A 22565-nucleotide genomic window follows, 5' to 3' on the forward strand; every position below is an offset into this window, starting at 1 on the left:
AAGTATTCAGGCCTGTCATGCCGCACATGCACTTGCCCACCTGTCAAGAATATGGTGAAGGATGACTCATCTTCACATCCACATCTCTGTAGACTAGTAGCTGTAGTTTTTGCACCACTAAAATCTCAAATGCACATTCATCTTTGTAATCTCTGTAATGCAGCCTTGCTATAATATCCCTCTCTATGTAACTGTTGACAGACTGTTCTTGCTCAAACAGTTGATCATGTCCTGCACTGACATTCTCAGTCACCTGAGGAAGAGTTTCTCTTTTGTTTTTCTTCACATATTGCACTAATGCACGTGCATCACGTTCATGAAATGTGCTGGCAACCACCAGTTTCGACCATATTTACTGACGTCTTTCTCATAGATCTAAATGCAGGTGTCACTTTAGTTACTGTCTCTATCGGACTCCAGCCAGTTGAGCTTCTTTATGACTGAAGCTCCTGCATTGGTGCCCCAACAATGAACCCTCTTTCAAAGTCACTTAGATCTTTTCCTCTTGTCATCTCGACACACAATGAGAATCAACTGAGCCTGTTCAGCATGTTTATACATGTCACAGAGCTTAATTTGATGTTAATTGATTAATTGTACCATGCAGGGCACCTGTGTGGAAGCAGCTGCATTTGTTATGTTTCTTCACTTATTTATTCAGTTTTTTTCTTTAATTTGCCATCTGTCTGTAGATTCCTACTTCAAACACTCCCCAACCCTTCACTTAGGCCCAGAGTTTCTCTGAACAAGGCTCGTCACATTGGCCATTACTTTTGTGGTACCTCAGCTGGCTAAGGCAAAAAAAAAAATAACATCAATTTTCTCTCTCACCTCTGATGAGGTCATTGTTATCGTGCCATGCCATCTGTGCAGGAACCACACTGCAGCAAAACTCACTCTTAATTCAATGTGCATCTCTAACCTTTCTTCTTCTTTTTTTAAAAACTTTTTTATTATCATTCAAGAGGACAAGAGTTTGACCTGATTCAAGAATCTTTTAATTTGTTTATACCAAGGCCTTGCTTTTTCAAAATTTTTTTGCATTTTCTGTTTCAAGTCTTGAAAATCTTCTCTGTATCCCCTGGTGAGTTCAAACTCAAATAGAGGGAAACCATTTCTTAAAACAAGATCACTTGAACATATTTCAAGGATGTTAGCAGCTTCAGAAAGCTTTATCAAGGCTCTGACTGTGACATTCAATTCAAATATGAGAGGGACTTCAAATAATGACACATTACTCTTCTTCAGACGGGCATCATGCTGGTCTGAGTGAAGAGATTGCTAATGGAAAATGTCATTATAGTTCTAATACAAGTTCAAATACATTTAAAAATAGTTGTTGCATTGTCGCAAATCCATGGCTCACTCTCTCGGCTGATGAGCGCATTTTGGTTTTTTTTTTTTTTGCTGGTGGCGGCTGTGTCAGCCAGGCACTACTGACAGCTGCCCCATTGTATAAAGGGGAGGGTATGATCGGGTTACAGCATATGGGACAGCAGCTCGGGAAATATCCCCTCATCAGTCAGAGTGGCGTGAAAACCTCCTTACAGGCAGCTCCCCCGAGCCACTCCACACTCTGGCTCATGAAATATTTAACCACCAGTGTTGACAAGAAATAGGTTTTAAGGAATTGAAAGTCTCCCCTTCATTTCCCAAGTAAATGCATTTTCTGCTCACTGAGAGATGACATGTATCCACTGCCAGTCCCCTGTTTGTTGTATGTGGCCAAAGATATGTAGTATTATATAAACCTCCTCCGTTTTGTGGGGGATGATGGGATGATGGGAGGTTTATGGGATGCGAGCTGTGTGTGATGCTCATGTCTGTTTTTCAATCAAAGGTGGACAAATTCTTTTGCTTGTATAGAGTTCCAGGGATTCAAGAACACCATCAATGCCGAGCGTAGAAACAGTCAAGTAATCATCTCCATAGAATCCCCTGTCAGTTTTAGATGAATGATTGTTTGAGCATTCATTTGTATAAAATTAAGAATATGTGAACACAGCAGGTAAATAAAAAGGCCCAACATGGCTGGATGTTAGCTGTTAGCAACTTGCTACTCTGTGCTCTATCGTGTGTCGTTTTTTGTGTGTCAGGACCCCCATGTTTTGTCCTTTGTGATGCAGAGTAGCATGTCAAACGAAGTTAAAAGTGATGAGTCAACCATGGCTTTTTTTCCACTTTAAGCCGCAGAAACCATTTCCCTGATTTTAACCCTCAAGTTTTTGAATTCACAAGTCAGAAACCTGCGTTTTTATTGAACAGTGTTGGTGGATTTATAGGCGGGCGCCAACTTCGTGGCTAAATAGCAATGTTATCCGCATTTTGTAATGCATACTCACTCAGTACACTCAATATGATACATATCTTTTAGCTGTCCACTCACTTGGTTTGCCTGAAGTGTACATTTTGTTTCCAATACACATAATTATGAGTATGATGTGCTGGTCAAGGTTATTTAATGTTAAAGTCCACATGTCCTGTTGCTCAGGAGATTTCTTGTCAGTTCTAGTGAAGAGAATGTGTAATTTTCCTTTCCAGGTCATTATGACAAATTACTCAACCATTGTAACAAGCTACATAAATTCATTCACCTTTGCATTTCCTAGATGTAGGACAAAGTATTCAAAACAACTCTCATCTAATAAGTTGCCTAAAATCTGAACCTGTCTATGTATGTTAGTCCAGGTTTTAATCAGCCTCCTTTGTTGGTGCTCCAAGGCATCTATTGAAATATGGCACTTCATATTATGTTCCTAAAGATCCCCCTGGGATCATAAGTGAGAGGGAGACCAGTAAATTGGATGAATCCAATCATTCCAATTTGTTAAAAGCCTGATACATTGTTAGCAGAACAATAAGTCATAATTTGGGAGGCCAGAGGCAGGCTACACTTTCATTTGGTAAGTGTGCTCCAGTTTCTTTTCAAGGACTCATGCAATCTCTTGTCACTAGAAAATTAATAACCTAAAGCAAGGAAAAACACTGGCTCAGTAGAGGTGAATGATGCAGAAGCCCAGTCCTTAGGTGTCCAGTGTGCTCATGATCAATTGGAGTAGCAATGCTTTTTCAGTTAATCTGATCATTTGAATGATCTTCCCTCGTTCTGTCCTTCCTCACCGCTACTCGTATCATCTTTGATCTCAAATTTCATGTTTTTGTGTTTCCCCCTTTAACAGCACGCCAGCTGTTATTTTCCTCCTTATCAGATAATAAATCGTTTCAAAAAAATGTTTTTGCTCCAAACGCACACTATGAGATAGCCTACCTTTTTCACAGCAGCCTATCTTTTTTGTGAGCAGTTTTCAATGATTCTTCCTTTGAGGGACTGTTTCCCTCTGATAAAGTGAAAAATGTGTGGATCAATAAGAGCATGGTCTGTCTTGTGACCTGAAGCTGATATTTTTTGGTGTGTTTTTCCCTCTTAGGTACGTCTTGAGTGGCCCACAGACCTGGCAGTGAGTCCCATGGACAACTCGCTATATGTCTTGGACAACAACGTGGTACTCCAGATCTCAGAAAACCATCAAGTCCGTATTGTAGCAGGCCGACCCATGCACTGCCAAGTGCCTGGGATTGATCATTTCCTCATGAGTAAGGTGGCCATCCACGCCACCCTGGAGTCAGCCAACGCCCTGGCTGTGTCCCACAATGGCATTCTGTACATTGCAGAGTCAGATGAAAAGAAAATAAACAGAGTACGACAGGTGTCCACCAATGGAGAGATTTCCCTGGTTGCAGGGGCACCGAGTGGCTGCGACTGTAAGAATGAAGCTAACTGTGATTGTTACTCTGGAGATGAAGGCTATGCCAAGGATGCTAAGCTCAATGCACCCTCCTCCCTGGCAGTGTGTCCAGATGGAGAGCTTTACGTTGCAGATCTGGGCAACATTCGTATCCGTTATGTGCGAAAAAACAAGCCCTATCTGAATCCCCTTAGCATGTATGAGGTGTCCTCTCCCATTAACGATGAACTCTATCTGTTTGACTCAAATGGCAGCCACATTTTCACGCAAAGCCTGACTACAGGAGACCACCTCTACAATCTGACCTACACAGGAGCAGGGGATCTGAGCAGCATTACTGATAAGAACAAGAACACAGTGATCATCCGACGAGACACGACAGGAATGCCTCTGTGGCTTATGGTCCCCGATGGACAGACCTTCTGGTTCACCATTGGCACCAACAATGCCCTTAAAACTGTCGCTGCCCAGGGTCAAGAACTCGCTGTAATGACCTATCATGGAAGCTCAGGACTTCTAGCAACTAAGACGAATGAAAATGGATGGACAACCTTCTTTGAGTAAGTAATTTAAAGAAACATTTGCAAAACACCTTTATAATCCCTATAATCAGAGTCTGGATCCTTGTTGAGCTGATTATAGATTAGGGCTTTACCTCAGAGAGCAACTAAATAGATCTGTTAAATCTCTTAAATCCAAAATAAAGTTTGTACAAAGTCATTCCTGGGCTTATCTGAACTGGGAGCACTGTATCTGTGGTAGCACTAAATGCTAAGATGCTTTAGTGAGTGAATGTTTAGACTTGAAGAGTTCTTTGACATCTGAGTTTATTGGCACATGAACTACCTTCTTATGCCTGGATGTCTATGTCACTCAGAATACAAGACCTGTGGAAGTATGGGTGTAATCCTATTTGCTGTTATCATACCAAATAGGATTACTGCACGATATGTTACTCATCTCCACCCTTGCTTGCAGTGACAGACTGCAGACCATCGCTTGTTTAGAGACGTAGGGTACAGGAACAACATATATCTGCTGGCAGGCACATTTTACCAGGAGGCCTGCAGCGAGACCAGGCAGTACAAGCATAATAGATTAGCCAGAGGTAGTAATTGATTGAGGCAAACCGCACATTGTGAGGGAATAGTTGAAAACACTCCCACATGCTGCAGCATTTGAGCTCAGGATTTCATGTTCTTGTGACTTCAATGGTGCAATCTGTCCCTCAGTTTAATATACTGTACCAAGGGATACTGTGCTAACTGAATGTCAATCCAAAAAGTGTGATTAAGCAGATTGGCTGGTCAGACATCTGTTACACCTCGCTGGAGGAATATAACACTCTGACACATAATCAGACGCTGTGTTTAATCTGAGTAGACATTTATCACCTGTGTTTGATTTGGTTGTCATCTGAGACGGTTGTACTGAAAAAACGATGCAGCGAAAATGGCACTAATGCAGCCATGCATAGGCATTTCTCAAGGTAGAGTGAATTGCCTACGGCTTAAACAAATCCAGTGGGTGGTTTGAATTCTGAATTATTTCTCTTTGACTTTCTGTAAAATGGCTGCTGTTCTTATCAGGTCTGAGAATATTCTTACGTATTATGTAAAGAAAAGAGAGAGATAGTATAGCACCAGTGACACGAGCAGCTACCTTTGTGAGATGAAACGCAAACAATGGATGTTCAAGATGTTCCAAAATTTCTCACACATCTCACCGATACTATAACACGGAAGACAAGTTCAAGAAGATAAGCATTTTCAGGATGTTTGAAGTACACATGTATCATTTAATCACAGAGTTGGAAATAGGAAAACAGGGATACGGTGGTGTGTACACTTATTATTCTAGAATTGAATCATTGTTTAGCTTTGGCTAAGTAGGGATAGCAGGTATTCCACTAATCACAGGGTCGGTGGTGCAATCTACAGTTCCTCTTGTCCACGTGTCAAAGTGTCCTTGGGGAAGACACTGAACCCCAAATTGCTCCCAAAAGCTCACTGCCATCGGTGTGTGAGTGAACAAGATGCAAATTGTAAAGCGCTTTGGATAAAAGTGTCAACATAGTGTTTAAGCCTCTAGTACAGACAGTATCTGCATTTATTGAGGCAAAATAAGATGACATTGTTAAATACCAGCAACACAACAATAAAGAAATGTAAAAGTAGGATGTGGAGGCATCACCTGTTCATTTCCTTTTTAAGAGGAGAGTGCAAAATACTCCTTTTTTATAACATAATTAGGTATTATGTAAGGTATTCATATAATTATAATAATATAATTAGCTATTATATAAGAAATATGTTGTGCATAAAATGAAGAAAACTTATCATGATCTTTGTCATTATTATTAAAATGATCCAATTTCACAAAAAAATGACCTCATATGTTCTTACAAGCAAGTGAGATCATCCATGTTTCATTTAGACCAATACAGTGGTTGTTTTTTTCCTTTAATAATTAGCTTTGAAGGTCACTCCACCACCTGAGGGTCAAAACCATAATTTGCCATCATCAGATTCGAAAAGGAACCTCCATTTATCTCTGCTCAACAAAGTGCACTGCTAAACATTTTATCCATATTAATTACTGTACACTTAAGTCCTGTAGCCAGCAGATCCAAATTAATTTAGGATAAATGCAGAAACAACAACACAACACACAGGACAAAACACAACACAAAGGACATCTGCTACACTGTCTTTCTTTACTTGGCGACCTCATCTGCTCTGACATTTACTGTATGCGCAGATGCTCTGTTGACCTCCTAATGTTTTTGTTGTAAGGATAAGTGCTTATACTTAAGGGTTACTGTAAATCTATCAGTTCATCTGAAGGATACCTAATTGTTCTCGTAGGCTCCAATTAACAGGGCAGCAACAAATGTGCTTTAGCTCCCGGGTTCAAGCAAATGATCTTTAGTTGATTAAGTACATCAATAATAACAGCTAAATCATGTAAAACAACAGTTAATGAAAATGACACAGTCACATAGCTGTTGCCTTTGTTATTTTCTCCACAGTCATCAGTCATATGTGTCCTGAAATTCACATGCAGCAAGAGGAAGTGAAAATATGAGAATAACTGAATAAAACAGAGGTTAGGTATGCTGGAGGGGGCTGATACGAAGTGTTCGGCCCATTGTTTGGCCCCAGCGTGAAAGGTCATAGAGCTAGCATGTGACACAGAGGTGATGCGATCTGAATGGACTTGTGACCATCCAGGGGGAAAGCAGTCCTCTCCTTCTGCTGAGAAGCCTGCCCCCCGCATGCCCCTCTTGTCCAGAGAAAGCAAGCTAATAGGCAGCTGAGTTGAAGCAGGCCAGAGCCATTAGAGCTCAGCGGTGAAGCCCGAGGAATGGCTGTAGCTCAAGGCCCTAATTGAGACAGAGAGGGTTTGGGTCAGTGATCAAGCTGGGGCATGCAGCATTGCTCTAGAATGAGATTTCTGTCTTGTGGACTCAGTCTTTTGTGCAGAGGTGAAGGCAAACAGGGACAGGAACTCTGTCCCTACGTCAAATGAACTGAACAGTTGTAGTGCTTTCACTGCAAAAACTTTGATTGCATGATGAACACAGGGAGAATGACTCGCTGATAAAATATAAGCAGTATCAAAAGAAATCAAGCGCTTCAGATATAAATTACTCTGCTAGTTAGTATTTCCTGAAGTGGAGGACCTGGGTTGAAACGCATCCATGAATCTCAGCCCCTACAGCTGAGATCAGATAACATTTATCTCTGGGAGATGATTCCTCTCTCACTCTTCCTTTCCATATTGGATATTTGAGATGGCAACGCTGAGGAAATATCCGTAAACCAGCACCCGCCATCTCATTTATTAGAGGCTTTATTATGGCAGGCAGCAACATCGAAGAGGGCTTTGCAATCTGTATTCAGTGCGCAGATAAAAGTCCTCATTCTAAATAATGTACCGTTCACTCAGTCCCATTCTGGAACACTGGCAATCTGAAAGATTTCAAATTGTTCTATGCTGATGTGCTCTCTGAGCGAAATGAAACAATCTGGCCACTCATGTTCCTGTGTGTGATGAACTGACTGATTTGTAGGCTAGGGGGGTGCTGCATCTCTTGAAGGAGTCGCACCTCACTGCTCAAATTTCATAGACTGTATAATGAGATTAGGTGATATCACTAATCTTTTAAGCTAATAAGCAGTTTTCCAAATTTGAAAAGGTGTATGCTTTCTCGTCTTGGCCGTGGGAGTTTTTCTTTGTCAGTTGTTGTGTTTTTTTTTTGTGTGTGTGTTTTTTCTATTGCATGCTTCACTCCTTTGAAAGTTATTCACAAACTGAGGAGCACTGATATTAAAGTATCCAAACTATTCATGAAAAGTGAACCGAGGCAGGCATCGCACACTTTTTAGAAGTTGTGCCGATTGCGCTTCAGTGATTAAAGCAGATAGTTTTGAGTTTTATTACCTCGGGCTGGAAATATGGATGGATTTGTTGCTGTGTTTACTGCCAGTGTTGACACATTTCCACAATTTGTGACACCAAGAGGGAAATATCACACTCCACAAAAAAAAACTCCTAATTCCTACTGTGATTACTACAGGATCAGTTTATCCTAGATAGCAACTCATAATCACCGTAAATCTGAGATGACAGAGCAGCTCATTAGTCACATTTATGTACCTACATGAATTTATGCGTACCTGACCTGCATTCATGATTATGATTGCTTCCTTATGAATTGACACACCAACACTCAGTAATTTCTTTTCACGCCACAGCACTGTTTATAATTCTGCTATAGTTACTCTTTATACACACTTTCAGATGACATGCCCCCCTTTTGCCTTCTTTGGCTCACATCATTGTATTTCATTGTAGGTATGACAGCTACGGGCGTCTGACTAACATCACTTACCCCACGGGCCGAGTGAGCAGCTACCGTACAGACGCCGACAGCTCAGTCCGCATCCAGACAGAGGGCTCCAACAAAGAGGATATCACCGTCACCACCAACCTGTCAGCCTCTGGCACCTTCTACACACTCATGCAGGGTGAGTGTCTTTTACTGCAGCTCATAAGTGGAGCTGGGGATTTTTACCTCAGCCAAGGAGGTTATGTTTTCACCGGTGTCTGCTTGTTTGTTGGTTTGCTTGTTTGTTTGTCAGCAGGATTATGCAGAAAGTAGTGAACCGATTTGCACCAAACTTGGTGGAGGGATGGAACACGGGCCGGGGAAAGAAATCATAAAATTTTAGTGCAGTTTCAGTTAAAGGTTTTTTTTTATTTTTTTATTTATTTTTTTATCACTCTCCTTAACATTGTGAGATGGAGCATTTTTCAACATTTTCGTCAGTTTCTCAGGAAATAATGTATGGATCTTGATGTTAAAAAAACAGACATATTTATGATGTGGGCATCTATTAGTTTGTGAAGTTTGGTGCAGATCCAGATAATGATCCGGATCTGACAGATGACAGAGAAGCTTGTCCTTTGCTTCAACAACAAAACCTTTTTATTCTGGTATTTATCTATTAAGGTATGATCAGGTACTGTGTATAGCATGAAAAAGATACCTTTGCACACTTCACACACAAGTGAAAGTTAAACAAGATTAGAATCCCCACCGTGTCGTGGCAGGGAGGTTTGTGTGTCCCTCTGATCCTTGAAAGCTGTGTTGTAAAGGATCAATAGCTCTGTGTAGGATGTCTCAGGACAACTAGTGTTAGATAAGGGACTAGACAGTAAGCGATTTGGAAAACTCTGTGGACTGTTACTTTAGGATGCCTGGAACAGGAGGCAAGCACCTTCTGGCAAAGTCTCGTTGGGCTTAGCCTTAAGGAGTATTGTGGGCTGCCGCCATCTGGGCTAACCAACAGTTTGAACTGGAACTATTCAGCAGGTAGTTCCAATAAAAGCTGTTAGTGAAGTGATAGTGAAGCCTGGAATTACCAGGACATTGTTTCTGGACTGTTACATAGCTGTTGACTTTTCCAAATTGAATTTTTCAGGCAGACGCTGGACACAGATGTCTCAAAACCTGGGTAAATAAAACCAAAACTACATGCATGGCTATATCGAGTTGTTGTTTGAGAATTTTACTTTTTTTTTTTTTTTCTATTATTTGAGTGAACTAACCTTAAATGAAGATGTAATGCCTCACAGGTACAGAGCTTACTCACAGTAATATTTGTTGCTCCTCTGTTTTTTATTAAAATTGTTTAGTGCAACTCCCATTTACCAGAATGGAAATGGAATTGATTTTCTGTCATAAAAACAAGTCATAAAACACAGTGCTGGTGGCCCCTACAAGATCCTCCAGGTTTAGGAAATTCAGTGAGATGTGCAGGCAGAGGGAGGAGTGATATTGTGGCTTTTTAGCCACATATTTAGACATTCTGATTTCCCGTCTTGTGCCTGACCAACTGCTTCATTGATCGCCTGTTGATAGCTTTGAACTTTCTGGACCTAATTCAGTTTTTAAAAGACTGTCCCACCCACATCCTTTCACCTGCTAACATTTGATTTAAATTTGAGCGTGTCCTCCACCCTTTGGCTTGACTTACTAAAAACTGTGTCTAAAACAGACGATGGCGATCTCTGGTTTCTCACTGTTGCACAAAGGACTGGTCACCTCCGTATTGTGACCTTGTCTTAGACATCTGCTTGTGAGGACAGCGGCGCCAGGAACTCTGCTGTTAATTAATTCACCACTGTCTGCTTTGTAAGCTTGCAACTGGGTGATCACATAACACATGAATGCACGGCCTTCAGGATTCTTTTCTGGTCATATGGTTCTGTGTTTGTCCTCTTCTTGGCGAGCTTCAACACACCTCAAGGATGTCAAATTGCAAACAGATTGAAGGAAGCTTCAGTGTAATTGTCTTCAAAATTGTAGTTTCAACACCAATCGGTTATAGACTCCTCAAGTGGTAAAATATGTCAAATATAAAAGTATCAAACATACGGTTGTCAAACTTAAATATCCTATGTATAGTAGGGAGCTGAAATTAAAATAGAGATATAAATTAAAGCGTGAAATAAAAATAACACTTAGCCTCTTGGTACAGTGAATATTAGCCACTATGTAGAGTAGTTACTAACTTACTCAATAGATCTTATTTGTGTCTAATAACTGAAAATGATGAGCCTTAAATGAGCCCTCTTAAATGTTTGTGTAGGGCAGATCCCACCCGTATGCATGCATTAGCATGAACCTCCCAGCTCAGCAATATCTCCAGCTTCATCTGGTCTCAGAGGCCTCCTATAGGTAGGGTTTGCCCCAGAGGCCCTTTGGTCATCTCCTGAAGTGTCTGTATGATGGAGAGAGGTAAGGGCCAGTGCAAGGTCAGCCCTGCCTCCTCTTCCCATTTCTCTTGTCTCAGCAACACAACATATCCTGTGGCGCTCTGCGCAAAAGAAGAACATGCAAAACTCCATCTCATCACATGATGCTTATTGTTGTTCTCTGTGCAAAATTGTCACAGCCACTTTAACCGGACATGTCAACACAAGGAAATTAAAGTGTATGTTTTTTTGTTTTGTTTTTTTTTTTGCTGTTAAATGAAGTCAACTAATTAATGTAGTGTTTGACAAGCCATTAATTTTCCTTTGTTCTTAATGAGAATAATATTCATCCTGGTCCCTGTCAGTCTAGTGACAGGAGGCAAGGAGGAGGCATTCTCTGATGAATGTACATGAGATGCTCAGTGGAAACATTAGTCACTGGTCTGGAGCAAGAACACAGGCTGTCGTCACCTAGGGACAGTAACAGACTCAGATTTATCCCTTGTGATTTTGTGTGTGTGTGTGCGCGCGTATGTATAAATGTGTGGATGTGTGTGCATTAGTGTTACACCCTGCCTTCTCTGTGGCCACAGGCAAGCTAGAATCTTTGATAGTTTTCATTCCTCCATATCCTCCAGGCTGCTGCAACAGCTGTAAAACTTTACTTTACTGGCGCTGTGAAACCTCTCTCTATTGATCTTTGTTGTCACAGACCCAACATTATTGCAGAGGTTCAGTTAAATACTGCTGTTAAAGGCTTTCTTTTTGCTGAGCAGCCATTTTAGGTCATTAGGTTTGTGTCTCACTGAGATGAATATTAGATTTAGTCCTCTTACATCAGCTACAAGAAGCTCTGATTGTTTTTTTCCTCCTAATCCTAATCATAATCGTTTTCCCCTATGCTCACTCTGCATCCTCAGATCAAGTTCGCAACAGCTATTTCATTGGTCTTGACGGCTCGCTGCGGCTGGTGTTGGCCAATGGTATGGAGGTATCCCTGCACACCGAGCCCCACCTGCTGGCCGGCACAGTCAACCCCACAGTCAGCAAGAGGAACGTGACCCTGGCCATCGATAATGGCCTTAACCTGGTGGAGTGGAGGCAGAGGAAGGAGCAGGCTCGTGGCCAGGTCACTGTTTATGGACGCAGATTAAGGGTAAGCATGCCGCCTCGCTAAAAGTGGCTTGTGCTTGTACACACTTTAAAAGGATCGCAAGGTGACGGCTTAAGAATGGATGCGAGTGAAAGGGAAAATTTCTATCTCGCTCAAAGTGGCATTGAATTCCAGCTACCTCCTGAACATGACTGCAACGCAATGCAATGCAATATCATCCTACAATGCACTTTGCTGGACACTAACTCACATGAACACATTCCTCGCGGAATACCTTGTAACATGAATGGTGTAATGCTATCGTTTATCTTGCAATCATTGACACAGACCAGAAATATATGGGCACTGTAATAACTTTGCAAAGATGAAAAGTCTTGCCTCATTTTTTTGAATTCCTGTGCAATGTTTTGGGATTTAGTTGTCCTTCAGACTCACACAGGTGTTACTCAAACTAAACTCCCTGTATCATATGAGATCTTTTCACCTAGCGTCCCCACACCATTGCAGCCCCTTGTATTTTTAAAGGTCCCATATGTCTTTTTTGATTATAGATCAGGTCTAGGTTCTATATTAATACTGTGAAAGTATCAAAGTGTTCTGTCCACAGGAAATACACACAGCCTGTATTCACAAACTGAGCCTTAAAACGAGCCGTCAGGACTTCTGTAACTTTGCGAGGTCACAACGAGGCAGTCACCACTCTTAGCCATGCCCCAAGCTTGGCCCACCATAACCCACCATCCAGCCTTGCAGGAGTGGTTTCTCTGCTCAGAAAAAGCTCCTCTCTTCTGATTGGCTTGCCGAACTTTTGTTGCTAGAGCACCTGAGAGAGGAGATGTAAAACTACATAGAGATGGTTTTTGGCACTTAAAACCACACATATATCTTCGCATGGATCAATGCTTCAAATAAAACACAGGAAAAGTGCAGAATATGGGACTTTTAATACAAGGCTGCTTTTGGTCTGCATGTGACTTATGCAGACTGAATAAATTTGACTCAGTCTTGTGTGTACTTCTTCTACTTTGATAAGAGAAGTCTGTGAAATTGTTGCAGTTAAAATTCGGAGAAATATGTGACTGGGTAAATGGCCTCAGTGGTCTACACAGTTGCACACAGCATATCAACAGGTCCCTTTTCATAATGGGATTAACAACCAATGTTTGAACATAAAAGCATCTAGAATGACCCACTGAAAATAACTATTAACACATGGAGCACCAGTAAAAAATGTATCCTGATTGATTGGCTTGTATTGGTTTTCTTGGCTGTATAAGGCAAATAACATCTTTTGGTTAAGTTGTCTTCCACATTCTCAGGGAGGTGACACAGCTAATGGGGAGGTGCCACTTTGTCTGTCATTGGCTGTTCATTTAATGGCCCCTGCCGTCCCTTTGGAAGTGAAAGCTTCTAATGTATGTTACAGACAATGGCCCCAGGGGTGAGATAGGAAATGGGAGCAGCCTAATGGCAAGAACAGAGGGGATGAACAGAGCTGGAATCATTGAGCGACCTTGAGTGGCATGTCAAGTGATATTACGTGGGTGGCTGGGTGAGTGTGGCAGTGCACAAGGGGTAGGGGTGTGTGTGTGTGTGGGGGGGGGGTCTCAAATCCAGAACAGAGAGATGCATGTGTGTCTCTGACTTCACAGATCCTTGTTCTGCTAAGAATGAGATTAAAAAGAAAAGTATTTTTGCTTTGTTACTGTCTGTGTGCGAGTTTGTTCTGACTGTAAACTTTGTCATATTATGGATCTACATGTGCACGTTGTGTTCTGCTTTTCATGTCCTAAGGGTAAACAGGCTACTGGCGGTCCTCAGTTTGCCCCTTTCACGGTGACATGTGCTACTCCGGCTTGCCCCTCCCTGCCACCCACAATGTTGGTGATTTATGTTGCTGAGTCACAACAACTCTGTTTCTTTCCATTGAAACAAGCCGTCCTTGGAGTAGATTGTAGATGTATAGTAACAAGAATCTTCAGCCAACCAGACAAAGCTGATATCGCTGTTCTAGCATTTTAGGATAATCATAGTGTTTTATAATGTTGGGCTTTTTGTTCGAAAGTGCTATGCGTCTGGAACAAATAAAACGAAAGGATTTCTTTTCTTTGATTGCACTGAGAGATTCATGTGAGAATAAACATATAACTGATGTTATTGAAGAAAACAGTAGTTGTTGAATTAATCATGAGAACTGATGAAAGTTGTTTTCACTTGCGAAATGACAGACTGAGATTGTCACTTGACTCAAAAGTCATTGATACTGATTGAGAGATCAGATGTTGCTGTAATATGTTATGCTGAGGACAGTCCAAAAAGTAACTGTGTTGATCTAATGTACCACAATAGTCTCTCTTCTTTTTCAACATGTCTACTTTCTTTGAGAAGTTCCTTTTAGAGGCGATGTCCAATTTAAAATAATTCCTCTTGAGTGGGTTTCCATTCTCATGGGATCTTTGGAACACTGCTGTAAGAGTTTTTTTCCACCCTGTTGAGTCTTTGGCGAACCAGATCCCGGCATGACGAGCTTTCTCTCTCTCTTACACCTTATTTTCTTTTGGAAGCAATCTCAACACAATCTTTTTGGACAGGCGGCAGGCCTGTGCTGCCTATGAAAGAGTCTGACACACTGTCCAGTGCTTGAAGAAATGCCAGAGCAGGAAGGGGTCTTAGTCTTTGATATCCAGTCACTTATATTTAAGAATCTTGATAGTTTAAGACATGACTGTCTAAAAAAGTGCAGTAATTTCACTTTTGTCTGTACAGTCTGACACTTGTTATTACTGTAAGTGAAGGTAAAACAGAGGATACCGAGTGTTGGCCGCCTGTTCTTATTCCTAGATCCATTGAATCCACTGGAGGAGCCAGCCAGTCAGCCCACCCCACCCAAGCCCCCACACCAGTCTTGGGGCTCAGATTGCTTGCGCTTCCCCAAACCATCATGGAATTGTTCTCCTCCCGAATCTGTTGCTTTTAGTGTAAAGTAATCCTCTCAATTAGGTATCAGTGACCTTAATTGCCTCTGGTGTAATTGTGCCTTCACAGATGAGAGACCTAAGCATGCTTTCCTCAATGTGAAATTGAAAAAGTGTGGCTTCCCAGCAGGCCCCCTGTGACCTGCTCTGTGGCATGTGTCTGGAAGGGAGCCAGAGGCAGCTTTAAGATGTTTTTAAGCCTTGCCAAGTATTTTTACCAATCCAAACAGTGGCACACCTGAAGAGAAACATGAACATGATAATATAATACAGAATCAGAGGGGTAGTTTTAAGAGACCAGATTTTCCAAAAATCTACCAGATGGTGTTAAAGGTAATGCATTGTATGGAGATTTTCTCTGACCTGCAACCTAAGTTCCTTTTCTCCTCTTGATTTGATTTATTTTTCTTCTCTGGCTTCTGCTGACTGAGAAACAGGAGCTGTCTCCTAAGTAAAGCAAGGCAGAGGGTTGGTCTCTGTGCTGACCTGGACAGGGCCGTGAAAATTATACTGTTCAGAGCAGTGTCATTCTGCTGTGGTCACAGTGAAGCCAAGGGTCACTGTGTGCAGTCTCATACATTCAAAAGAGGCAAGCAATGTGAAGTGTCATTTAAACAATGTTCTGAGTAACAAAGGAGAAGTATTGATTTTTTTCTCCTCTTTTCCAATTTACGGAAATGGCTAAATAAAATGAGTCATCTGTGCCTGGTAATTCTTTTTCAGTAAGCAATGAAAATGAATTTAATGATCAATGTGGCTCTAATGTTTCATGCATGAATAGGCATACTCCCTCTAAGACTGCTGAATTTTTACACAAACAAAGAAATATGGTAATTCTTATAATTTCATCACTTCAATGGCTCCTGCAGCCCTGAGATACAGCTCCTCTGCTGTATAATCACTTTGTGATTAAAGCTCTCCTCCTAAGGTCCCACCTCGGAAGAGCAATGCACCGATTCCTCTCAGTCATTTCAAGCGTCCAAACATGTTTATTCCCTCTTGGTGGACCTGCTGTGGTCAAATTAAATGTTTCTAACTCCCTGCCTCCTCTCTTGTAGGTTCATAACAGGAACTTGCTGTCATTGGACTTTGATCGAATCACCAGAACAGAAAAGGTCTACGATGACCACAGGAAGTTTACGTTACGGATCCACTACGACCACGCTGGACGACCCACTCTGTGGGCGCCAAGCAGTCGTCTGAATGGAGTCAATGTCACCTACTCCTCTGGGGGCCATGTGGCAGGTATCCAAAGAGGTACCATGTCCGTACGCATGGAGTATGACCAGAATGGCAGAATCACCTCCCAGATATTTGCTGATGGTAAATCTTGGAGCTACACATACCTTGAGAAGGTACGAACTGTTGCTATAATAATGATTAAATGGTTTAAATATTCAAAATGGAATATAAAATGGCAGGGACATGTTGCACAGATAAATTGTGGAGGTGTGTTTGTGTAAGACCCTTGACAAGAGTCTTTAAACTGGAGTTAAAAGTTGACTTGTAATACCCCAGCAGTGTTTGTGCTGCATTATCAGGCTCTAGCACAGATATCAGCAGAAATGTAATTAAAACCTGTCTGGTGCACCGCAGACGTTATACTCTGTTACCATAGTCTGACAGCAAAGTTCAACCTGAAAAAGCTCTGATGAGAGGAACAGAGTGAAATGTCACTTTCTGCTCACTAATTGAAGGTAAGATTGTTGGGGGGAAAGGTGAAGAGCTGTGATTCTCCACCTTAGACATGTAATATGAAAATGGCAGCTTGTTAATAGTCTATAGTCAGTTTTTTTTAGCAGCCTATAAGTGCTGAGATACTGGCCGCCGCGTTGTGACAGCCTTGGAAATGATTTAAACACATCATTTATTGGTCCAAGACGGGCGCAAATAGAAATTTTTTCATTTGCAGAGTTGTGAAAAATGCATGTCTCTTACACTGTTTGAATCAAAAGATCCCACAAATAAGAAACAAGAAGCAGCATGTTTGTGAAATCATCTCTTAAGGAAATCTTAATGTCAGAGGAATACTCCACTTTCAAGATGGAAATTAGATTTGGTCTGACTCAGACTTGCATGAATGTGAATGTGTTATTGCTTTTGACATTTGGCTCATCCTTTTGTGGTTTACCAGCCGAGTGTCTCATACATTCACAACCCACACTTAGTGAGACTGCAGTGTGTTCAGGAAACAACACCAAAGGATTAATTGATCAATCAACTATTTTTTTTGTTTTATATAATTTATATTATAGAATATATACTTTTGTATTTTTAAATGTTTATGTAATTGTAAATACCAGCACCACACATAATTAATGATAATTCATTTTTTAAATCATATCCTATTTTAGTTCTAATCATGTTTTGTATTTTGTAATACTGTTTGTTTAGAGATCAGATAATTTATCAAAGAATCTTACACTGCATTGAAATGACTCAAAGAGTATTTGTTTCCTCTTCTCTTTACAGTCCATGGTTCTACTGCTGTATAGCCAGAGGCAGTATATCTTTGAATTTGACAAAAATGACCGCCTCTCCTCTGTGACCATGCCCAACGTGGCACGACAGACCCTAGAGACCTCCCGCTCCATTGGCTACTACAGAAACACCTACCGGCCCCCTGAAGGTAACGCCTCAGTGCTCCAGGACTACAGTGAGGACGATCAGTTACTTCAGACCACCTACCTGGGCACAGGGCGCAGGGTCATCTACAAATATGGCAAGCTTTCCAAGCTGCTAGAAATCCTCTATGACACCACGCGCATCGGTTTCTCCTATGACGAGGTGGCGGGCATGCTGAAAACGGTCAACCTGCAGAGTGAGGGCTTCACCTGCACCATCCGTTACCGTCAGATCGGCCCACTGATTGACAGGCAGATTTTCAGATTCAGTGAAGAGGGCATGGTCAACGCCAGATTCGACTACGTCTACGACAACAGTTTCCGTGTCACTAGCATGCAGGCTGTCATCAATGAAACCCCACTGCCAATTGACTTGTATCGCTATGATGACGTGTCCGGTAAAACAGAGCAGTTTGGCAAATTTGGAGTGATCTATTACGACATAAATCAAATTATCACCACAGCGGTGATGACCCACACCAAGCACTTCGATGCTTATGGCCGGGTGAAGGAGGTACAATATGAGATCTTTCGCTCCCTCATGTACTGGATGATGGTGCAATATGACAACATGGGGCGAGTGGTGGCGAAGGAGCTAAAAGTCGGGCCTTATGCCAACACCACACGGTACACATATGAGTACGATGCAGACGGTCAACTCCAGGTAGTCTCCATCAATGACAAGCCTCTGTGGAGGTACAGTTATGACCTGAATGGCAACTTGCACCTCCTCAGCCCTGGCAACAGTGCACGCCTCACACCACTGCGCTATGATATCAGAGACCGCATAACCCGCTTGGGAGATGTCCAGTACAGGATGGATGAGGACGGTTTCCTAAAGCAGCGAGGGAACGAATACTTTGAGTACAACTCAGCCAGCCTGCTGGTCAAGGTGTACAACAAAGTGAGCGGGTGGAGCATCAAGTACCGTTACGATGGTTTGGGCAGGAGGGTGTCGAGCAGAAGCAGCATGGGCCACCACCTGCAGTTCTTCTATGCTGATTTATCCAGCCCCACTCGGGTCACTCATATGTACAACCACTCCAGCTCCGAGATCACATCGCTCTACTATGACCTGCAGGGACACCTGTTTGCCATGGAGCTAAGTAGCGGGGATGAGTTTTATGTGGCCTGTGATAACATAGGAACCCCTCTGGCTGTGTTCAGCGGCTCGGGCCTCATGATCAAGCAGGTCCTCCATACAGCCTTTGGAGAGGTTTATCTCGACACTAACCCCAGCTTCCAGCTCATAATTGGCTACCAGGGAGGCCTGTATGAGCCGCTCAGTAGACTGGTACACATGGGTAGACGAGACTATGATGTCCTCGCCGGCCGCTGGACAACACCTGACCATGACATCTGGAAACGTCTCAACAGCAACCACATTGTGCCATTCAACTTGTACATGTTCAAGAATAACAATCCTCTCAGCAACAATGAGGAGATAAAGTGCTACATGACTGGTAAGTTCACATCATGTTTCACAGTGATGAGATTTTTTTTTTTTTTTACTCCAGTTAAATCCACCTCTTTTGCAGAGCTTGCTTTCAGAGTAGTTACGCTGGATTCCAGTGGCAATCCAGAGTCATGGGGGGAAAAAAATAAATGTCTTAGCAAGTATCAAAACATTCATAGAAATCTCTCAAACCACAGCTGCCAGCCTCTGCAAAGCAGCAAGCTGCAAACTTGTCAAGGCTACATTTCAAGCGTTTAGGCAGTGTCTGTGTGATACCCAGGCAACATTTTCGGTGATATGTTCATCACAACTATAAATCAAAGAAAGCTGGATGCAGCCCTGAAATAATACAATTATTTGAACTGTTTATGGGTAAGTAAATGTATGTATATAAATAGCAGTCGACAGATGTTAAGGGAGGCTCACTGGAGCAATCAATAATGCATATCATTTTTTTATGCTGCTAAAATTACATGCTGGGGGGGGGGCATGTGAAGCTGCTATTGCTTGCAGTTCAGCAAACTATGCTTATTTCAGCTTTTTATGTCGAATTTGATGTGTTCTTATTCTAAACAACAAGCCACAAATGGAAGAACAGGCTCTGCCAAAATTAAATTGAAATGCAGTGTGCTAGAGAGGTTTTTAAGAGCTTCCTCACTGGGATGTTGAGCTTGTTTTTCTACTCTATTATGTGTGTTTGTGTGTGTGTGTGTGTGTGCGCGTGTGCATGCATGTTGCAGGCATGCATACATATGTGCTTGTGCGTGTGCTCAGTGGCTATCGTTTTGAAAGTGCTCAAAAGGAACAATGCTGTACAGCAAAGCCCCCTCTGTTGCTGAACACTCAGGTTCCTTCCCAGAAATATCACATCGTTCTGTGTTGCTTTGTGGTAGGGAGGGGGTAAATGGCAGTGAAAGCACCCCAGTGGAGAAGGAGAGCACAATAGAAACCTTAGCCAGGGCCAGTTGTATCAACCTCTCTGGCTGGAAGTTAAACAGCATTGTTAAGGATATTCACTGAATTCTCTGTGGTTAAACCAAATAGCCTCGGCCAGATCTCATTCACAACTGGAAGATATAATTCTCTGTATTCATTCTGAATCCTATTTGCTCAATATAGCTCATGTTGGCTGTAAAATAAGACAATTTTAGCTGATATCCTTCATTCATTTACCTGTAGACAATACTAAGAGGAAAAATCGTCACTTTTTGTGTAGGTGCAGTCGATCCCTCCACTGGTCTCCGATCAACAAAGCCATTTAGCCGTCTGCCAAACAGAAAGGCATTCAGCTTCACAGTCCACCATTAGGAGCTGACTTTCATTAGAATGCTAAGCAGACTGTTAGATATACTGTAGTGGGTCTACCTCGATTGTGATTGATGGCGCTGACATTTCCATTCCTTTCACTAAATTACCAGGGTCCTTTCATTGTCCTCAAACAAATTCTTATTTAAAAAAGCTTTGTCAAGTGCGACAATGTGGCAGTGCCAGTCTGTGACAAACTTGCCCCCCAAGTGTCACAGCAATGTTTCTGCTGTCCATAACAAACACATTGAAAGGGGCAAGAAACAAATGGCTGAGATTTAACAGGCTTTGCTTGCAGTCATGTCTGTAGCCTTCTCTGTGAATTAATGACGACTTATCACAGGGAATGGCAGCAGCACCTGCTACCACAACCACAACCACAGCACTGGTGGCTGCTGTTAGATTAACCAAGATGTCATGGATTTTGATCCCAGACATGTCACTAAACCTCTTTTTTTTTATCATCTCATTATGAAAAAAAAAAAAAGTTACTGCAGAAAAACCTGCTTCCTCAGAGTATCTGGTGTTGAAGTCTCGGCAGCTTTGAAATGACATGAAGTTACAGTATGTAATTATCAGCACAGCAGACACTCTCAGATGTCACTTGGCGGTTCTGGGCCACAGCTGTGTGTCATTAGTGTGGCACCTGCAGGAGTGGACATGAATCATTGACACCATCTTGAGTGTTTATTATAGCTTGTCCACTTTCACAAACAAATCAAGAGCTCAGACCAAGTGAGGAGTATTTCAAGGAGCCAGCCACTCGACTGCAGAATCTCAACTGTTAGAACTGAACAAATGTGTTGGTGTTCTTCATCCTCTAAAACCAGAAATGGATTTTGTCTGTTAAAACAACAGTGTATGTACCTCACTGTTTTGATCCCCCTCTCTGCAGATGTGAACAGCTGGTTGGTGACCTTCGGCTTCCAGCTCTACAACGTCATCCCCGGCTACCGAAAGCCCAGCACGGAGACCATGGAGCCGTCCTACGAGTTAGTCAGCACACAGATCAAGACACAGGAGTGGGACAGCACAAAGGTAAACCTGTCGCTCTCACCTATCCCACTTTTCACCTCAACACAGATCACCTTCTTCCACCTCTGCCCTCCTCCTCTCCAACATCATTAGCAAATAGACATGCTCTATGTAGCCAGACTCCCAGAGGAGCTGCCAACTATCAGGCCAAAAACACGGCCCAGTGAGCCAGGTCCCTGCCCCTCGTCCTCAACCCAATGGGTTTCAGGCTAAACAGCTCTTGTAATTGTCCTGCCATTAGGGAAATTCACTCTCCATTCCCTCCACCACTGGCCATTGATTTCATCTCAGTCTTACACCGTTAGCCAAGGTCTGAGAAGTAGTAGACATGCTCTGATTCCCACGTTTATCAGCCCTTTTAAGTTACCTCCAACTCACCTGAATTATTGAACAGGCCTCTGTTGTTGTCTTGGGTTCGGTTACAGCTAGACTAGTGAATGCCACCCATCAGGAGGTCAGATTCATGTTGAGTGACACTTCGGCTGCCACCTTAACACAGTGGGTATTTGTTGTTTTAAAAAAAAAAACTGTTCTCATCTATTTGTAACCCTAAAAGCTTCTGGGATGATACAATACAAGGTTATCTCAATCTGTGATCTCTGATCTGACCAACCAACCATAATAGGCAGGCTGACCAACCGGGCATATTAAACAGAGAAAGAGGCACTCCTGCAATACTATGAAGAGGAGTTTCATCTTTTAACACTTGAGGATTTAAAACATTTAAAATAAAATTCAAACTATATATAATGTGTACCTAATGTTTCACATGTTGCGCCCTTAATTTCAGAATTTCCTCACCATACACTGCGTGAAGTGTAAAACCATGATAGTAGAAATCTTGCCTCTTGTGGCATTGACCGCTTTGGGAGGGTTACTATCAAAGCCCCCAGGGTCTGACTCATGCACGCTGCTTGTGCCGGACACTCCACAGAGAATCTCTGAACTCACCCTAGGTACCAATCTACAAAGGAGCTGCAACAGAAAAAATATCTAATTTAATCCAAAGACATCCCAGCAATTTCCATTTCAAATATTTGAGAG

The 22565-nt window shown here is 42.2% G+C and overlaps 1 protein-coding gene across 13 annotated transcripts in view; it reads left to right on the forward strand.

Annotated features, from left to right (window-relative positions):
- The window catches only part of tenm4 (teneurin transmembrane protein 4), a 152999-nt gene that overhangs the window by 125030 nt on the left and 5404 nt on the right, over window positions 1–22565 (forward strand). For all 13 annotated transcript variants that reach the window (XM_056374005.1, XM_056374006.1, XM_056374008.1 and 10 more), the window contains 6 exons: window positions 3429–4306; window positions 8607–8779; window positions 11933–12168; window positions 16160–16456; window positions 17574–19188; window positions 21382–21524. In XM_056374005.1, coding sequence (XP_056229980.1) covers window positions 3429–4306; window positions 8607–8779; window positions 11933–12168; window positions 16160–16456; window positions 17574–19188; window positions 21382–21524 — 3342 coding nt within the window. The remainder of the gene's footprint in view (window positions 1–3428; window positions 4307–8606; window positions 8780–11932; window positions 12169–16159; window positions 16457–17573; window positions 19189–21381; window positions 21525–22565) is intronic.

The sequence above is a fragment of the Seriola aureovittata genome, chromosome 4 (genome assembly GCF_021018895.1).
Source record: "Seriola aureovittata isolate HTS-2021-v1 ecotype China chromosome 4, ASM2101889v1, whole genome shotgun sequence".
NCBI lineage: Eukaryota > Metazoa > Chordata > Actinopteri > Carangiformes > Carangidae > Seriola > Seriola aureovittata.